The sequence below is a fragment of the Macrotis lagotis genome, chromosome 3, assembly GCF_037893015.1.
Source record: "Macrotis lagotis isolate mMagLag1 chromosome 3, bilby.v1.9.chrom.fasta, whole genome shotgun sequence".
NCBI classification, from domain to species: Eukaryota; Metazoa; Chordata; class Mammalia; order Peramelemorphia; family Peramelidae; genus Macrotis; species Macrotis lagotis.
This window is the reverse complement of record NC_133660.1, coordinates 227805034-227824585: the sequence shown is the minus strand read 5'-3', so window position 1 is coordinate 227824585 and position 19552 is coordinate 227805034. Positions and strand designations below refer to the sequence as shown.

Here is a 19552-nt window from a genome sequence, read left to right as displayed (position 1 = left end):
TCCTTTAACGTCCACCTCAGATGCCATCCCCTCTACCACGTTTTTCTGATCTCCTTCAATCATGAAATGATTTGACCCTTTTCAGAAACTTTCCCATCCCCTTACACTTTATCAGCATTTCTTATATGTATGGGTCAGGTTCTTCTGATCCTTTCTGTGTTCTTGATTCCTATTAGACTAGGTAGAAGCAAGTTGTGAAGGCCCCAATTCTGGGAGCAAAGACTCAGGCTAGTCCAGGATATCCTTGTCCTCCAGCCCTAGGATTTTCATCTTTCACTACTCTAAATCTTTTTAATCTCTAGATCCCAACCTAAGGACCAATCCATTCTCATTCCTTAGACTCAGACCTTTTACCTCTAATCCATAATTATTTTACCTCTTCTGTCATTGCTTCTATGATGCTCTGTGATGGTTTCCCAACCCTTTTCTTGTCTCTTGGAAAGCATACCAGAGGACAGCTAGGTGGCACAGTGTATAGAGCAACAGCCCTAGAGTCAGGAGGACCTGAGTTCAAATCCAACCTCAGACACTTAATGGCTTAATTGTGTGACCTTGGGCAAGTCACTTAACCCCATTGCCTTAAATAAATAAAATTTAAAATAAAAAAAGAAAATATCCCAGGGTATATGAATGGGTTTCCTAGGGTTTATTGATGAAAGAATAAACAGGTTCAGAAATAACACATCAGGAGAAAGTCATTAGAATTGTCAAAGAAATTCCTTACTCTTACACTAGGTGTCCCTAAAGTCCCCAAATCTATGATCTAAATCTGTTACAGATGAAAACATCTCCTTTTAACATAAAAAATGTTATAGCCCTACCTGATAGCAGTTGTATTATTATTAGTAGTATTTGCTGATTAAGGAAATGCAGAACGATAAAAAGATGCCATGAATTCAATAACAAAAATTTGTTTTTTTCTTATTATATATGTGAATATTATATGCAACCATTTGAAAAAGAACAGTACAATATGATAACTTGTGACTAATACTAGAATTGGACTTACATAAGTCTAACATCAACTATGAGGCTTTATCAGTAACTAGCTTCAGGACTCATGCTCTTACCTAGAGTTTCTTCATTTGGTTCTCGTTTAGGTATCTACAGGGGAAAAGGCGTGAAGGGGAAGCACCTCAGTTCTTATCACTTGGACTAATAAGACATTAAAACTTTATTTAACCTGACAGCAAATGAAAAGGATTTCTCCCAGAGCCCACAAATAACTGAGAAAAACTCCCTTCTTGGTTTCACTATCATCAGGGACCCCTCTAGTCCACTTGACTTATAGTACTAGGGAAAGGAAAAGGAATTATGATAAGCATTTTACAAATATCTCAGGGAAAGTATAATTTTATATTGTCCCTGCACCAAGTCTCACTTCCTTAGGTTTTATACTAGTAAAAAAGCTAGACTTTATGGTTTGTCCCCCCGCCCCCGCTAGTGTATATACTATAGAGAAATGATAAATGGAGGAAATAAATGGGTAGCTCAGGTAACAGATTACAAGCCAAGCACAGAGGCGTGATAATACTGATAGGAGATTTCAACTGTCTCCTCTCCTCTTTCATCCTCTTTTGTCTCATTTGTTTGTTTCTTTCTCCTTTCTTTCTGCCTTCTATTCTGCATATCTCTTCTCTATTGCCCTCCCTTCTCTTTCTTTTCCTTTTGTTGGCAAGGCAATGGGGTTCATTAAGTGACTTGCCCACAGTCACACAGTAAGTTTCAAGCATCTGAGATCAAATTTGAACTCAGGTCCTCCTAACTCCAGGGCCAGTGCTCTATCCACTGTGTCACCTAGCTGCCCCTTCCCTTCTCTATCTATTTTCTCTTTCTCTGTCTTTCTCTCCCTACTTTCAAAAGATGGGTACCTGATAAATTCCTGATTTGCTTTGATGGAATGAGAATACTATATTCTCATTCTCTATGTCTATGTCTCTCCTCAATTCATCTACCTTCCTCTTTGTCTCTGCCTTTCTCTGCCAAAAACAGAAAAGCTAATAATTTCTTGATTTCACGTGTAGATTATTTCATCTTTTAAAATATGGTAGCATAAAGAAGGGCAACTTCTATTTTGGATGTGATTCTCACTCATATTGGTTGCAGAGGTCAAGATGAGGGGACCCATGGGGCCGCTAGGTGGCGCAGTGGATAAAGCACTGGCCCTGGAGTCAGGAGGACCTGGGTTCAAATCCGGTCTCAGACACTTTATAATTACCTAGCTGTGTGGCCTTGAGCAAGCCACTTAACCCCATTGCCTAGCAAAAAAGACCTAAAAAAAAAGATGAGGGGACCCATGTGGGGAAGTAATAACTCCTTCTTAGAATTTGTGATAAAGGAGTAGAAATCCAAGCATAGTCTGACATGAACCTTTGATTCTGGGAGAACAGATTTCAAAGGATTCAGTGGATAAGGAGAAACCTATGGATAAAAAAAGCAAAAAGAGAAATCAACTCAAGAATTCTCAGGACAAGAATAACACTCTCAGGAATGAAATTTAGAAAACACAAAAAGAAGCAGCTCCAAAAACAATAACTGATACATGATACTTTAAGGTTTGCAAAGTGATTTGTATACTTTACCTCATTTGAACTTTGCAAGAATTCTACCAGATAAGTAATATGAAATTATTATTTATATATTATATTTTTTGAGATAAAATATTATAAAATATATCATGATATTTTTTATTTATAAAAGAGATATGGACTTTATATATGACTATATGACTTTGGATCTGGATGGATGGATGGACCCAAAGAATTGTCACAATTGGTTCAATCTGATCTTGGAAGGGGGTATTCAGCAGAGTGTCCCAGATTGTCTCTTCATTTCATTTTTAGCAAACCAGATGTCCCCTTGGGTGGGGTAGATTATAAAGGGAATTCTCATTTGGGTTTAAGTTGGACTAAATGACCAATGAGTTTCCTTCTAATTCCAAAATTCTATAATTCTATGAAATGCTCTTGATAAGTCATACAGGTTTTTGTCATCACTGCTTCCTTTTCTAAAAAGTCATCCCTTTCTTAATCTAAGCTGGAATTTTCACAGCAAAATCAAACTCTTTGTCCCATAGTTTGCAAACTCTATTCTTTTCCTTTTAAAAAAATTATATCTTTCATCATTTATATAGAACATCACTAACTTTCCATGATTACTTCAAAAACCGATTTTTGTGATCACATCTGCTAATTCTTCCTGTACTCCAGGCTGTAGTGGGAGGCAATGTAAAGAATATTGGCTTTGTAGTCAGAAGAACTATTCAGATCTCCCTCTGATACTATCTTTGTCATCTTGGCCAAGTCACTTGAATTTGCTTAGACTATATTTCCTTTGTAAAATGGAGGGTTTGGGCCAGATACCCTCTGAGGTCCTTTCCAGCTCTAAATCTGTGATTGGCAAAGATAGACCACCTGGACCAGTGACTTGAGCTCATCAAGAGTTCTCTCATTATATCCCTATTTATTCTGGGCATCAATACCCATTTAAATCAATACCCATGTAAAAATTAACCATTTTTATAACCCAAACATCAATCTTCTTGGCAGAAAAAATTAGTAAAATAAGAATAAATCTGTTCTGCTATCTTACTCTAATCTGTTTGCACCATTGTTTTTATCCCAAGTAGTAGTCCTAACTCTTCTTTGTTCTCATCTTTTCCCCAACATATCTCAAAATCACTTTTCCTTCAACCTTATCTTGTCCTTATCTCATACTGAACTTTAGCACTCTACCCTAATATTCCATAACTTTCTATTCCTCCATTAACTTCTCTTGATTCTACTTTTCTGTCTTTTTAAATCTAAATTCTGTCTTTTTTTTAAACCTAAGTTTTTAACCTTAAATTTAACCTTTTAAAACCTAAATTGTTGGTATATTTTTAGCACATCTGCAATGATTTATTTTTTTAATTTTTTTAATTTTTTTTTTTTTAGGATTTTGCAAGGCAAATGGGGCTAAGTGGCTTGCCCAAGGTCACACAGCTAGATTAAGTGTCTGAGGCTGGATTTGAACTCAGGTACTCCTGACTCCAGGGTGGATACTCTAACCACTGCACCACCTAGCTGCCCCCAATGATTTCTTCTGATAGCTCTTATTTTTCTTCCTCATCAGAGAAGGTATTGGAAAAACAGTTTGTGAAATGGAAGAAAGGTTGGTTTGGGAGTCTGAAGAGACCTGTGTTCAAATCTCACCTTTGATCATTTGTGATATGTTGCCATGGATTTCAGTATAAAAAAGGAAAGTAAAACACAGAACAAGATGGTTTCCTTGCTTTTTACTCACCTAACCAACAAGGTTTGAAATAGCTGCCACCCTTAAATCCTTAGGGCCTTCTATCTTTCTTGTACCTTGATCACTACATGTGCTCTAGTGTCTCAGCTTGGCCCCATAGTGCTGGTTAAGTCCTCCTGCAGCCCAAGTCCCTGGAAGAGAGTCTTGGGTTGCTTCAGCTAAGCAATCTTGATCCTTCAAGTTAACTTATGGGGCTGTTAGGTGATACAATGGATAGAGCATCTGGGTTGGAGTTAGGAAGACTCCTCTTCCTGTGTTCAAATCTAATCTTAGATACTTACTATGCTGAGCAAGTCACTTCACCCTCTTTGCCTCAGTTTCCTCATCTGTAAAATGATCTGGAAAAGAAAAAGGCAAACCATACCAGTGTCTAAGAAACCCCAGATAAAAAAAAATAAAAAAATAAAAAAGGAAACCCACAGATGGGGTTACAAAGAGTTGGTCATAACTGAACAATAACAACATTCATAAACAGAGGGGAGATCCTGCCCCATTCCCAGCAAGGCAACCAGAAATCTATTAAGAATGAAAGAAAAAGGGGCGGCTAGGTGGTGCAGTAGATAGAGCACTGGCCCTGGAGTCAGGAGTACCTGGGTTCAAATCTGACCTCAGACACTTAATAATTACCTAGCCGTGTGGCCTTGGGCAAGCCACTTAACCCCATTGCCTTGCAAAAATCTTAAAAAAAAAAAAATGAAAGAAAAAGAGAACCTTAGATGGATGAGTTGTGCATAAATTCTATCCCTTCCAATTCAAAGCAGAATGCTTTGTCCCAGAGAGTTTCTCCCTCTAGAGGAATTTCCATGATCATTCAGGTTTCTTCAGTTTCCATCCCTGACTCCCTACCCCTAAATGAAACAATAGAACACCAGCTAAAATTGCAATCAGTCTTTTTTTTAGAAAAAGGTCCCTGACTGAATTCGTCAGTGATCTATCTGTATTTGGTCTTTGTGCCCTCTGACATTTTTTTTTCCTGGATCTTGATACAGAGATAGAGGGTATGTTTACCAAATTTTGAGATAATAAAGCTAGGAGAGTTGGCTAACTTGCTGTCACATTGGGTTGGGATGAAGATGAAATTTAATAAGGATCAATATGAAGTCTTATATATATAGGATTTTTAAAAAAGACGACCTTTATGAGTACAAGATGGGGGAAGACATGGTTAGATAATCACTCATCTGAAAAATATTTTGGGGTTTTAGTGGGTTACAAGCTCCATGTGAGTCAACAGGATAGAATGACACGATAGCACCCTCAGTCTTAGGCTGCATCAAGAGAGCTAGAGGGTTCCAGGTGAAGGAGGAGATGGTTCTCCCGCGTTCCCCCCTTGTCCGTAATTTAGAGTCCGGTTCTGAGGCATTTTTTAGGACTGGAGATTCGCCGGAGGAGAGCTGTCGAGTTGATATTCTTATAATGCACGGAGTCTTGCATTTGGTATCGGGGGGGGTCTGGGATCACATTCTGTCTGTGGACCTCGGCTTCCTCCCCTCTCAGATGGGGGCGGGCGGGCGTGGGGGGCTGGTCTTCGGTTTCCAGGATTCCCGTCAGGTAAGCCGGCACCTGAAGGAGCGGGCCAACTGGACCTCCCCGGCTCGGCGCCCGATGGGAGAGAGGGCAGCCTCCTCGAGCCGGGGCGCAGAGGGCAGGCCCGCGGGTGGGCAGGGAGCCGGCCGGCCGGGAGAGCCCGGGCCGGCGCCGCGCCTCGCCCACGTGGGCGCCCGGCCCGCCCCGCTCTGCCGCTCTCCCCATTGGCCGGGGCGGGGGCGGGTCTCCCTCGGGGTTCTCCAATCGGCGGCGCCCGGCGCCGGCGGGTCACGCGGACGCCGCGCGGCGGGGCCGGAAGCGCAGCCCGCGCCCGGGCCCGGAGGCAGGTGAGCTCGGGGGGTCGCGGCGGAGAAGGGGGGCGGGCCCGGCAGGGGAGCGCCCCGGCCGAGCGGAGAGGAGCGAGCCGCCTCCCGAGGGGCCGCCGGTCAGCCGGCGTGCTCTGAGGACCGGCGTGGGCGCCGCAGGAAACCTGGGGGCGCGCCCGAGGCCTCCCCCAAGCGCCGGGACCGTCCGGGGCACCTGGGTCGTTCTGTTAAGTCATCTATCACGGAAAGCTCGGGGAAAAGTTAGGCCCACCCAAGGATAATCCTCTCAGTGACCCAGAGGCCATCCACTTTTTTTAAAAATTTTATTCTTCTTTAAGGTAACGGGGTGAAGTGACTTTCCTAAGGTCATACAGGGCAGTTTTAAGTATTTGAGGCCCTCTTTGAACTCAGGGCCTCCAGACTCCAGGGCCGGTGCACCATCCCCTGTGCCACCCAGCTGCCCCCTCATCTACCTTTCTAAAGGTGGGTGGTGCCACTGGCACCTCCTTCCAAGTGAACCCTGAGCTATCAACTACAATTCTAGCCCAGGTGTATCTCACACTCTGTCATATCACAGAAAGCTTGGGAGAAGCAGAGGTGTTCAGCTTTAGATCAATTGAGTTTGTCTTGAATCCAAGGATGTCAACAGGACACCCCATATGCAGCTGTCTCCCACGAAGGTGGAGATGCGGGTTAGGGGGAAGATTAGAATTGGATACATGGTCTGATTTTTAGACTGAAATGAGGTGATCATTGAAGCTGTTGGATGGGAGAGTAGGGATCAAAGAAGGCAAAATTTCATAGATTAGATTACACTGAATCAAGTGGAAGAACTGGATTGAGGTTCAGACTTCAGTGGTTTACCTCGGGCAGGTCATTTGTTTGACTTCTCTGAACCTCTGAATCCCTTTGAGGACATATGCTGTTTTGTGATTGGATTTATCTGTTGTGTAAATTAGAATGGGAGCTCTTTGAGAGAAGTTTCCAGCTAATAGTGATTTGTCCTTTTTTTAGTTTTTTTTTTTTTGCAAGGCAAATGAGGTTAAGTGGCTTGCCCAAGGCCACACAGCTAGGTAATTATTAAGTGTCTGAGACCGGATTTGAACCCAGGCACTCCAGACTCCAGGGCCGACGCTTTATCCACTACTAGCCGCCCTGTCCTTCATTTTCAAAGAAAGCCATCAAGGGGGTGATTGTGACATGCACCTGAATTACAAACCTCTCCCTTTGTAAAATGAAAGGGCTAGATAAAATAATCTCTAAAGTGGTTATTTGATCCTATAAGAGAAGGATGAAACTAAACCTTAGGGAATAGGCAAGTTTAAGGATGATTCTGCCCAGGAGCCAAATCAAGCTCAATCAGAGAGGGAAAAAACTAGAAGAGAAACCAAAGGAAAAGAAAGTCTTAAGAGGAGTGGGTAGTCAGTTTTCAAAGTTAAGAGCTGTAGAAATGTCTAAAAGAATGGTCATTCAATTTGTAGATTAGGAGGTCACTAGTGATTTTAAAGCGGTTATCTTAGCTAGCCAGAGGTGGAGGAGTAAATGAACATTGTGACACAAATAAAGTCAAGTATAGAGGCTCTATAGGATTTTATCTGAAAGAGGAAATAGATAAGTACAGCTCTTGACCTTTGACCATGTTCTCCGATTGCCTTTTAGTTTCTTTTGCTCTTTCGTCCTGTTCTCACCCTCTCTGTGAGTGTCCTTTTAAGCTCTATAGCTCTTTTCTCTCTCAGCACCCTCTCATACAGATGATTCCCAGATCCACCTATCTGGTACAAATCTCTCTCCTGAGCTTCAGTCCAGCATCATAGTACTGCCCAATGGACTTTTTTTTTTTAGGTTTTTGCAAGGCAAATGGGGTTAAGTGGCTTGCCCAAGGCCACACAGCTAGGTAATTATTAAGTGTCTGAGAACCCAGGTACTCCTGACTCCAAGGCTGGTGCTTTATCCACTATGCCACCTAGTTGCCCCCCATGGACTTGTAAGCTGCATGGCTTGTAAACATTGAAAGCTTAACAGAACTTTTCTTTCCTTAAGTATTTCCTCCCCCCTTCAAAAAAAAATCCCCCTTTTGAACTTTCCCATTACTGTCAAGTGGATCGCCAGCTTTCTGGGCACCTATTGTTCATAAGCTTGGTATCTTGCTCAGTTCTTCTCTCTTTCACCTTACATATCTAGTCACTTGCCAGAACTTTTCATTTCTTTCTCTGCCAAACCTCTAACTTGGAGAATCTCTGGCTCCTTTTTAGGACTCTTAACACTCCCCCTCCAGGAAGCCTTTCCCTTTCTGCTTCTGAGGCTCTCCCCTTTGACCACATTTGCTGTTTTGTGATTGGATTTATCTGTTGTATAAATTAGAATGGGAGCTCTTTGAGAGAAGTCTCTGGCTAATAGTGATTTGTCCTTCATTTTCAAAGAAAGCCATCAAGGGGGTGATTGTGACCTGCACCTGAATGGAATTTGAGTTCGGGAGGTGCTGTGCTAAGTCACTACATTCTCCTCCAGAGTCATCTGGGTCCAGTGGCCAGATATGGATCAGGATGGCTGGATGTGAGGCAATCAGGGTCACACAACTAGGAAGTGAAGGGATTGAAGCTGATTTAAACTAGTCCTCCACGCCTTCAAGACCTGATGCTCTTTGGATAAGCACTTATTGATTAAAGATAACTTGAGGATCTGAGGAAGGGTTTGTTTTGTTTTTATGGATAAAGGAGACTGGAATGTGTTTCTAGGCACCTAGGGAGAGATTAAAGTCGGGGGACTAATGGTAGAGAAACTCTCCTTCTGGAGATAACCTCTGAGCTCAGTCTCCTTTTCCCAGGACTTAGTCCTACAGGGTTGTGAAGTCCGAAGGAATGTCTGGGGTCCTCTGGGTCAACTCTCTCCTATGGATCCAGCTTGTGACTTAATGTAGAGTCACACAGATAGTAAACAGCATAGTTCAGATTTGAACCCAGATTTTTTTTTACCTCTTTCCCCTGCATCAAAATGTATGTAAAATACCAAGCCTCTGCTTTTCTCTCATTATTATTTATGAGAGGGAAAGGGAATGTTGATTCAGAAATAAATCTCCAGTTCATTCCACAAATATATTATATTATTGAGGGACTACTATGGCAAAGAATTGTAGGAATCCATGGAATTAAAACCCAAAAGAAATCATCCTTGACCTCATGTTTATAAATTAATAGGTTATTTGAAGGGAGAGAAAACACTAACAATGTGTGTGTGTATGTTGTGGGGTGGTGCCACAGAGGGGGTGGTACCAAACTGAGCTTAGGAGGACTACCTGGATCCTGATACAAAGAACTGGAGTGCTGTATAGTTGGACCAGACAGTGGAGTACTGAAATAAAACGGGAATAAGAGGATTGAACTAACCTGGGCAGGGGGCATTAAATGCCAGACTGAAGAGAAGCAGGAGGGAGCTCCTGGGGTGCTTTTGTGGGCATGCTCACATGTGGGCCTGGGAAAGCTAATTGGCAAGGAGACTGGTATGGGTAGGGGGAGGTAGTAGCTGCTACTCGGGTTGATTGGACCCTCCTGATTTCCTTTCTCACCTTCTCTCCATCTAGTCTCTGCATGGAGGGAAGACCCTGACTGCTGTCCTGGAAGTCATCTTTCTGTCATCAGTACTGCTCCAGCCTCATCCAGCCCCTCCTTCCACACTCCCACCGAGGAGAAAAAAAGGGAATCTTTATTCAAGGAAACACGGACAGGTAAAAGCTTGCCCATCTCATCAGAAGCCTAATAACTCCTGAGCCCCAGGATGCCTTTGCCCTGCAGCCGTGCACCCCCCCTTCCTTTTGCTAGTCTGAAATGGGAGGAGCCTTTGACTGAATCTCCTCCCCTTCTGTGAATTAGGGAACTGGGACTCGAAACCAGTGCTCCGATTTTGGGGTATGGGTGAACCTGGGGCCTCTGGCTAGTGTGACCTAGCCCTTATCTGGTCACTCTCGTCCTTGCAGGCCTGGACGGAGGGATGGAGACCAGGGCCACGGGCTTCCCCGATGGTGATGGGGGTCTGCGGGTTAGAGTACGGCCAATGGTCCCAGGGGATGAAGCTGGTGTCAGGGAGCTCTTGGCAGCAGTGGCAGCAGAGTTGGGCTCAGCCCTTGGAACCCGGATGGTGCGGCGGCCCTGGTTCCTGTTGTTGCTCGGATGTGGCTTTGCCCTCCTGACAGTCTCATCCCGCTCCCTGCTGCTGCCCTTGCTGGTGCTGGCATTGCTCCTTGCTGTTGGCCGCCCTGCATTGGCCCAGGTTTGGGCTCTGTATGTCCAGCAAGACATGAGCCTGGGTCTGGGGGCCACAGGGGCTACGGGCTTTCGATTCTGGGTGGCTGAGAACACGGATGGCAGTGTGGTGGGAATGGTGGGGGTGTCTGGGATTGGAAAAGACAGAAATGGGGAGCTGGAGCTCAGGGCCCTGGCTGTTGGCCCAGAGCATCGGGGTCATGGGGTGGGCAGGGCCCTGTGCCAGGTTGTGCTGGCTTTTGCCCGTGGCTCCCCCGGCTGCCGGGTCATGGTCCTGGATACACACATGCTCCACAGTCCCGCCCAGAGCCTCTTCTCCAGCCTTGGCTTCCACCCAGGTCCTCCTTGCTTGCAGCCTACATTTAGTGGATTCCTGGCCGACCTCCCTGTCACTCGCTACCACTGTGCCCTGACTGGCAACAATATTGAAGATAACAGCCCAGCGGGTGGCAACTAAGCCTTCTGCTCGTCATCCAGGGAACCGAGTCTCCCATTGACCGAGAGACTGAACCTCCCACCCACCCATCTGCCAGCCCAGACATGCCTTTGTGCTGAGGCTCCTAGAATGGAGGTTCTTTCACCAGCTCTGTGGCCTTGAGAGATGGTGGATGAGCATGTGAGGGTCTGGCACTGGAGTTGTAAGATAGGGAGAATTACTGTGGGGGGCTAGATTTGGTGATGGGGAAGATCAGGAGCCTGAACTGAGAAACCATAGGGAGCTACTCAATCTGGCATCTGAAAGAGTTCCAGTCATCTGCAGGCCAACTGGGATGGTCACCATGCCATTTAAGGTTTGTCTGAAAGGACCTAACAGTCAGAGCTGCCCCCCATATGGAATGGGCTACTTTTGGAAAGAGTGGCTTCTTCATTTTGGAGTTCCCTTGTCAGAGGATTTAAGGGGGCAGGGAGGAGAAGGTGGAATTGCTGCTCACAGAGGGGTTAGGACTGTTTTCTCAGTTTTTTCCTAATTCTCAGAATCTGGGACTAGGGAGACTAGCACATAAGTCATTTAATAAATACTTATTGGATCGGGCTTGGAAGGGGCCTAAGAAAATAAAACTGTTCCCCACCCAGCTCAAATCTTTTTCTCCAATAGAGTTGGAGAGTTTTCAGAGGATCATTAGAGATGAAAGTCTGATGCCTCCCTTCTCATAGAGATCTTGGATCCAGTTGTGCCCACATCATCCTCCTGTCCTATCTGGCTGGTCAGCCTGGGCCTGGGAAGCACCAGTCTTGGGCCTTCAGTCTTAACCGAATGGAACCTGGCCCAGGGATCCTGCCTGAAGGCCATCTGGAGGAATATTGCTCAGGGCTTTTACCTTTCCCTGTTAAGCTATTCTGATCTATGGGCCCTCAACCCCTTCAACCCCAAAGGCTGCCAGCCTCCTGGGCTTCCTGAGGGGGCATGCTGTGATGGAGTGGGGACTGGAGTCAAGAACACTTGGGAAGGGGCTCTGGGCCCTCTGATTCTTGTCAGATTGAAGATTATGACATTTCACCAGATGCCTCAGCCCTTTGAGCCTCTGTTAAAAATGAGAATAATAAGACCCACCCTTTCTAGAACCAAGGGCTTTGAAGTCAATTAGCAGGCTTTATTGCCTGCCAGGATCTGTACTCTGGGCTGGAATGGAAGCCGTGGAGGGCCAGAGAAATGAACCCTCTGGTATCACTATCCTTTATGATTACATGCTGCTGCCCCATTCTAACATCTCCAATTCTTTTTTCCCTTCTCTTTCTGTCACTGGGTACTGGCAAACATAGGCATCTCCTATGATTTATTTCTTAGAAAATAGACTGAGGAATGTTAGAATAACTTATCAGGGATAAGTGATTAGATGTGAGTCATAGATAAACAAATTCCTCTCCTGAACCCTAGCAGCCCTAAGTCTGACCCCAGGGTTCTCTCCAGCCTTGGAGGGCTCCAGGGGTCACTTACTCCCTTCCCTACCTCAGGCAAGAGAGAATGGGTAACTACTCATTTCCCCAAAGACTGCAAGCATCTGCTAGATTTGAACTGATGGGCTGAGCTCTTTGATCCATTCCAAAATATTGAGCATCTAGTCAATCAGGGAGTCTTGCCTTCTCTCTCTCTCCATACAGCTGTCTCCCTTCATGGAAAGCACTCTCCATCTCTACTGAGCTAGTCATTGGATCCTTTCACAGGCCTAGGATGGGGCTAGAATTTCTGTAGGTTAGGTTTGTGAAGTCCAAGACTTGTCTGTAATTCATATCAGTTGTTGGCTAAGGGTCCAGTGTCTCTGGGAGGGGTGCACATTGAATCCAACTGGTTCTGGACCCTGGGGGTGATCCCAGGAAAAAGAGAGCCAGGTCAGGAGAAAGGAACATGGGAGAACTACCAGAGGCAGGGATATTTGTGAAGGAAGCCTGTCTCTGTGTCCTTGTTTGTGGGTTGATGAGGGTGTTGATGGCCATGGGTGGCAGTGTAGGAAATGGAGACCTATAAGCCCAGCAGGCAAGCCCTCCGGAAGAGCTAGAGCAGTAGACCCAAATTTAACTTATGTTTTGATAGGGAGACTAATCTTCCTTGGACCACTCAAGAGAGACCCTTCTGGGACCTCGAGAAAAGGCTATTCGGTGTGGAGCCCTTTTCCAGTGCAGAATTCCTGAATCTGTAATTTTCTTTTTCCTTGTAAATAAATCCAAGAATATGCTTGTAAAAATTCTTGTAAATAAATCTAGAATATGGACTGGAGAGTGTGACAGTGAGAGAGAGAGGGGGGAAAGATGGCTGGGACTTTGCTTGGTCTCCAAAAGGACAAAATACAGACCAAATCATGGAATAAGGTTCTCCAAGCCCTGGAGCTGAGGGCAAAGATCCAGTTGACTCTAAAAAGACTTAGGTGTCCTGGGAAATAGGCTAAGACCTGGGACCCTTTTTCCTCTTCTTTCTGCCCCATCTCTTCCATCAGTAGTTGCCCTCCTCTGATCTGGTCTCCCTCCATCTCTAGTGTATAACTAGCCACTCTCTATCCAGCTGGCCCTGCTCTGAGGGTAGTTAAGCAGTGCTGGGGACCAGGCCAGGTAGGGTTCAGATGGTCTCTGCCCATCTGCCTGATCTCTCAGCAGTCTGAACCCTTTCTTCTCCCTATATCTCTGAGTCTCTGACTCTCCCTGGGTCTCTCCCAGCACAGATGGCAGACCTACTCTGGCTCTCACCTTCCCTAGCAGCTCCCAAACTGTAGGATTTGTTTCCCCAAACTGTTGGCTTTGCATAATGGGCCGTATGCTCCAGACTGCAGAGCGCCCCTCCCAGAGTCACAGAGACAGGCTCACTGAGGATGACAGCAGGACCAAGGAGCGCCACAGAGGAATGCCTATGGCCACCTTCAGGGCCATGGATACATGGTCCCTTCACCCTTCCCCGCTCTGATCACTCTGGATGGTGCCAAGGACCCACCTCCGAATTTCTCTTATTTTCTCCACTCAGCTAAGGTAGAGAACTAACAGACTTTTGTGATACCCTGTACTTTTGCCTCTCAGGGATATGCTGGATGGGGGCAGACTTGGAGTCAGGAAGATTTGAATTCAAATGCTACCTAAGACATATATTAGATGTGGAACTTGGGTGAGTCATTTAACTGTTCTGCCTCATTCATTTTTCTTGCTTCTAAAATGAGTATGTGCCAGGGTTGTTCATGAGCAAATCTGGGGAAGTGCTTTGTAAACCCAAAAGTACTCTATAAAATACACTAAGTTCATTCCAAAAATGAAATTCCCTGTAGCAGTGGTGTGCTATAAAATATTTAACTACCAGCCATTTCTTTGCCTTTAACCTTGCTGTCATCCACCTGCACAGGTCACACTGGTTGTGGAATAAAGTAAAAAGAGAAGAGGACAATAGCAGATAAGAGCAAGGGCCTTTAGGCCTTGCCCTAACCTCCTGGTCTTGAAGGGGCTGAGGGCTCCACTTGGACCCTCCAGTCTTCTCTCGGGATTACAAATGGCCTTCATCTTTCCAAGGCCCTGGCTGCAGCCCTGATCTGTCTGAGCACTGGGTAGAAGCAAAGATCCCACAGGAGAGGGGAATGAACCCCATCTGAGCCAGGAGAAAAAAAATGGCAGCAAAGAAAAATCTGGGGACTCAAATGGATCTCAAGCTACCCATAAGACAGCAGTGATGCATAAATGGAAAAATAAAAACCAAACAAAACACCAAGAGCCCTAAGGGAAATGAGACCTTCCATCAACCCAAAGCCTCCTGGCTTTATTAGAACTGGGGGTGGGGAGGTAGGGTCAGGTTCAGGTCAGGCCAACAAAAGAAACCCAGACTGAGTCCAGGTATTACTATCTTTGTAGGACTATGACCTATGGAAAACATGAACTGGAGGCAGAAGGGGCATCGGTATCTCCATTTATTGTTCCATTTCTCCCAAACCCCCCTCCCAGATCAAATGACCAAAGCCAGACTCTGGGCTGCCAGCCAGGGAAAGGGGGAGGGCAGGGCAGGCCCTTTGGAGATGAGGAGAGCTGGTGGGCTGGGGAGAAAGAAGGGCCACCAGGAGAAGAGACAATAGGAGACAGAGACAATGAGAGCAAGCCCAAGGGAGGCAGTAAAGGGGAGGAAGGCAGGCCACCAGGCTGGAGCCTTAAGCCTGCTACAAGGGGATGTATTTTGGGAGCCTCAAGGATGGAGGAGAGGGGAGGTAGGAAAAGGCCATAGGTAGAAGTTCAGAATTGGGTGGGTCATTCCCAGCTCCTAGGAGCTTGTTCCATGACTCAAAGGGACAGATCTCCTAGAGCTGCTGGTGGCCTTTCCCAGAACTTGGGAGGAAAATCTGGAATCCTGGCTTTTTCCCTTACGGGGGATGCGAGGAAGCCAGTATTGTGCGTGAAGTGGGGTTGGCCTTGAGGCACAAGACAAAAGGAGGATGCTTGCTGGGCCACAGGCATGAGAAATGGAGTCAGATAAATTGGTCCTACAATAATGCTCCTATTCCTGCCTCAAAGCCCCTCTCTATATAGAGCGGGGACCTTCACCCCAACCCCCTCTCCAACCCCCCCCCCCCCTGCCCCGACCTGTAATTTCTACCCTGGTACCTACCCCTATCTCTTGTGGCTCTTGGCCTAGGCCCTTCCCCTAGTCTTCACCTCCCAACAAGAACTGGGCAGGCAAAGCCACCTGGGTTTATTTTTTGTTTTTTCTGTATAACCCCCTCCCCAGGAGAAGCTGTTGAAGCTGGACGTGTTAGAGGCATCAGGCAAGGGCAGGGTTATCTTCCTAGGGAGTGGGAGGCAGTGCTCCATAGACACTAGATCATCTTCCCTGAGCATTCTAGAGGGCAGGACCTTTCACCCAACCCCTGCCCCCCCAACCCATCCCCAGGACCCCCCCACCGCAAGCTTATAATGGGAAAAGGATGGGGGGAGTCAGTCACCCCCAGAAGCACACACACATATGTACATATGTACACACACACACACATACACACACACACATACACACACACCCAAGTTAAAATGGTGCTGTGAAGAGAAGCCTCCTGTGGCCAGTCCTGAGAGTGGAAGGGAGAGAAGAGAAAAGGGCTGGGGAAGGAGAGGGCCCAGGGTCCCATAGCAGACAAAGTGGTGACTCTCCCACTGCCAGCAGGAATCCTCTTCCAGGTCATCCCAGTCCACCGGCCTGCCTGTCTGCGTCCAATGGCTAGGTTGTTCTTTGTTCAGGCCTCACATGGGGGGAATGAGGAGTCCAGACATAGCTAGGGAGAGGGAAAGAAAAGGCCAAGAAAGCAAGGGATCCTGCTGTAGCTCCGCTCCTCCCCCTCCTCCCCTCCCCACACATCTCATGGGCTTTGTCCCAGTCGGCAGAGAGGGGAGGGGACCGGCAGGACACTAGGTTGGCCTACTGGCCAGGAAATGGAGGAACAGCACCAGAGAATCTGAGCCCCTGCCCCCACCCGGCCAGTCCTCAACCTTCTCAGGGGGCCTCACAACCAACAATCCCTTGAAGACAGTGCCAGGCTCCAAGGGCAGAGGAGAGAACAGAGACAAGACAGCAACAGAGACGGAGACAGAGTGTGGCCCTCGAGGCTGGGCTGCAGGACACATACTGTGCTTAGGAGTAGGTCAGTCCCTGCAGGGCCCCAGGGGGGGAATGAAACTTGTCCGAGTCCTCAAAAGCTGGGTCTGTGTCCAGAAGGAGGAGGAGGATGGAGGGGGGGCAAGTAGAGGACAGAGGAGTGAAGCACCGAGGGGGGAGAAGGGGGAGAAAGGCAGGGAGTCAAAGCAGGGATCCAGGAGGGAGGGAAAGGGAGAGGCAGGAAGGAGAGATTGAGAAGGGCGAGATGAGTGGCCAGAGGGAGCAGCAGCTCCGAGCTGCCCCTCTCACCCCCCACAATTCCTGGGCCTCCCTTCCCCAAGGTCACTGCCCTGTCTTCACTGTCAGGACATTGCCCCGGGGTACAGGCTCTGCTCAGTCAGGGAGACCATCCACGGGACCTCGAGGTCACCTGGTCTTACCACCAGGGTCCCAGGGTCCTCCCCACCCCTGGCAAGAAGAGGTCTAGCCCCTCAGGCTGTGCATCAAGGAACCTTCAGTTTTTCAGGCAAATTGGGCTTGAAAGGGTCTGCTGAAGCTGATCTTACATCAGGTGGGGGAAGCAGAAGAGCAGACCAAGGGCCCACCCCAAGACAAACAAGGGCTAGGAGTGGTAGCATCCAGAACTCTCGAGCTCACCCATGCCACATCCCCTCCTGATCGTCCTTTCACAAAGGAAGATACTCCTTGTGTCTAATAAAATCTCTATTCTCATTTATCCAGTGATAGAGTTAACAGTCAGAAATACTGAGGCCAAGCCTGTTCTCCAGGGCCCAGGCAGGTCCAGTTCTTTTTGCTAAGCTCTATAACCTCTGCACCCTCTATGTGAAGATAAGTCAGTCACGGGGTCTTAAAAAGACTGTGGTTGAGGCCAAGAAAGCTTCCCAATCTTTTTTTTCCCTTTCTCTGTTCTATGGCCCTTCCAGAGTCATCCCTGCTCCACTGCCACTGATCAGTCCCACCCCAGCTTGACCCCAGGTCTTCCTGCCCATTTCCATGCTGTTAACCCAATTCTGATCCAGCTTCTCTGACATTCTAAGGGCACTGGGGGAAAGCTTCATGATTTATTGTAGGGCCTCATGCAAACATTCTTAGATGTTTGCTGAGTTGAATTATTTCTGCCCCTACCTGCTCAGCTCAGTGGCCTCTGTGAATCCAATGAACAGATTCACTGACCCTTTGCCTAGGTCCCATCATTGTGAATGCACCAGTGCCTCTGGCTCTGGGACCAAGCCCTGGGGAGACCTTGTATACCCAAGCCTGGGCTGACGCCCAACATCAAGGATTCCACATTCTAATCATCCATGAACCTTGCTCCCCCTCTGTGTACACATGCCAGATGTTTCAAGATTGGGGATGGAGTCCAGATGCAGAATCACATCTGGTTTCTCCCTTGTCTTCACAGCCCATCACTTTCTATTAGGAAGCACCCACATTTCTATAAGTCTTTAAGGTTTACAAAGCGCTTTCCTCACAACAACCCTGTGAGGTAGGTCTGCTCCCCAATGGTGAGATGGACTGAGAATGAATGGAATGAGGAAACTTCGAACCCAGCCAGTGTTGATATAAACCCAAGGCTTTTGTCTCCAAGTCCCTTTGCATCACCCCATCCCTGCTGCTTCTTGAAAGGAGACTGGAATTGACCCATCGCCCAGGGCTTCTGTGAGGCTGGAACTGAACTAACATCTGGGAAAGCGCTTTGAAAAGCATAAAGGGCTGTCCACACAAGAAGGATCATGGGAAGTGGCATTACTCTCTCACACCTAGATTATTGACCCCCAGGGAGGAGCCACATCTTTTATCAGGTGTTTGCTTAATTCAGATCTTAAAGTGTGTTTTGTTTTAATGCCCCAGTTCACCCACAATGACATACAAAGGTCATTACAGCTAGGGTTGCCCTTTCTAAGTCTTTATTCAACAGAGTCCAGGCCTGCCGACTCAACAGGAGTGTGATTCAAAGTCTTCTCTAACTAGAACTTAGGATTCTTTTCTGGGTTGTGCTCAACACTGACCATTGAGAACCCAAGTGACTCTCCTCCTTAAGACCTGGGAGCTGGCTTTCAGGATGGCCGCCCAGAATCAAAATTCCTGTCAACTCTGAGAAGATTCAAGAATCACTAAGGACCTGCTATTTAAAAGGCCAACCAATGGGTCAACATTCATTCATTCTTTCATTCAACCACCATTTGTAGGCACCTTCACTTCTTCCCTTCTTCCCCTATCTACTGGTGGTGTAAGACAACATGTTCTCTAGAGAGAAGGAGTGGCAAGCTAGGAACCCAATCTGAGTCAACTTTTCCAAAAGAAGCCAACTGGTGCCCACATTTTTCATATCATTGATCAGAGGGTTAGGAAATAGTGAACCCACCCTTGTGAGCTGGTCACTGCTTAGGCCCAAGGCCTTCAATTGAGAACTGCCAGTCAACACCCTCAGCTAGCTCAGCTCTTTTTCCACCATGGCTCCCTTTTTTGGTGGAATGGTAGCTGACTCACCTTGGAGGGCACTGCCATTAGTGCTGGTGCAGGCAGGGGGCGGGGAACCAGGCGGGCGCACCACGGGGGCGAAGGCGCTCTTCTGCTTGACGGCAGAGATCATGTTGACCGGCGAGAAGGAGAAGACGCTGGTGGTGGGGGCAGCGGCCGGGAGGGAGATGGAGGAAGCTGCAGCCAGCGGAGGGCTGGAGGGCATGACTCCGGGGTGGGGGTGGGGAGCAGGAGTGGCGCAGGAGACACAACAGGGAAACAGCACTATAGAGAGCATCCAGGGTGGGAGCCTGGCTGGGCACCTGCTGCTGCCCTCCCCCTCTGAGGTCCCCCTGGGATGGGGAGCAGACACAAAGGGTTCATACATTCTGGCTTCTGGCTTAGGCTGAGACAGGTGGATAACTGAACACACTTAATCAGAGTCAAAGAAGGGAAATGAACTTTCTAGGGCTTGGCAGAAGCTATTAGAGCCCTGATTTCCTAGGCCTGATCTGATGACTCTCCTTAGGTCCAGCTGATAATCTCAACAGCCAAAGACTCTTCTAACAACCGAGGGCACAGGGTGGGATTAGTGACTGAGCCCTCATTTCCTGACAATAGCAACTTGGGGT

General features: G+C 47.2%; 2 protein-coding genes across 7 annotated transcripts in view; one reads left to right on the top strand and one right to left on the bottom strand.

Annotated features, from left to right (window-relative positions):
* The first annotated feature begins 6086 nt into the window (after positions 1-6086).
* LOC141518225 (N-acetyltransferase 8B-like) lies at positions 6087-12573 on the top strand. Of its 2 annotated transcripts, none has more exons than XM_074230052.1 (3): positions 6087-6167; positions 9724-9867; positions 10117-12573. In XM_074230052.1, exon 3 carries the CDS (start codon positions 10131-10133, stop codon positions 10857-10859), a length of 729 nt encoding a protein of 242 aa, XP_074086153.1. In that variant the 5' UTR covers positions 6087-6167; positions 9724-9867; positions 10117-10130; the 3' UTR covers positions 10860-12573. The 2 variants fall into 2 exon arrangements, with proteins under 2 accessions (XP_074086153.1, XP_074086152.1); XM_074230051.1 differs by lacking the exon at positions 6087-6167 and adding an exon at positions 6179-6484.
* Positions 12574-15747: 3174 nt separating this feature from the next.
* Positions 15748-19552, bottom strand: part of EBF4 (EBF family member 4) — a 103180-nt gene continuing 99375 nt past the window's right edge. For 2 of the 5 annotated variants that reach the window (XM_074230050.1, XM_074230048.1), the window contains exons 15-16: positions 18951-19148; positions 15748-16546 (exon numbers count right to left, since the gene is read on the bottom strand). In XM_074230050.1, the coding sequence (XP_074086151.1) occupies positions 16476-16546; positions 18951-19148 (269 nt within the window). In that variant the 3' untranslated portion in view covers positions 15748-16475. The remainder of the gene's footprint in view (positions 16547-18950; positions 19149-19552) is intronic. The other 3 variants (XM_074230049.1, XM_074230047.1, XM_074230046.1) reach the window with 2 other exon arrangements.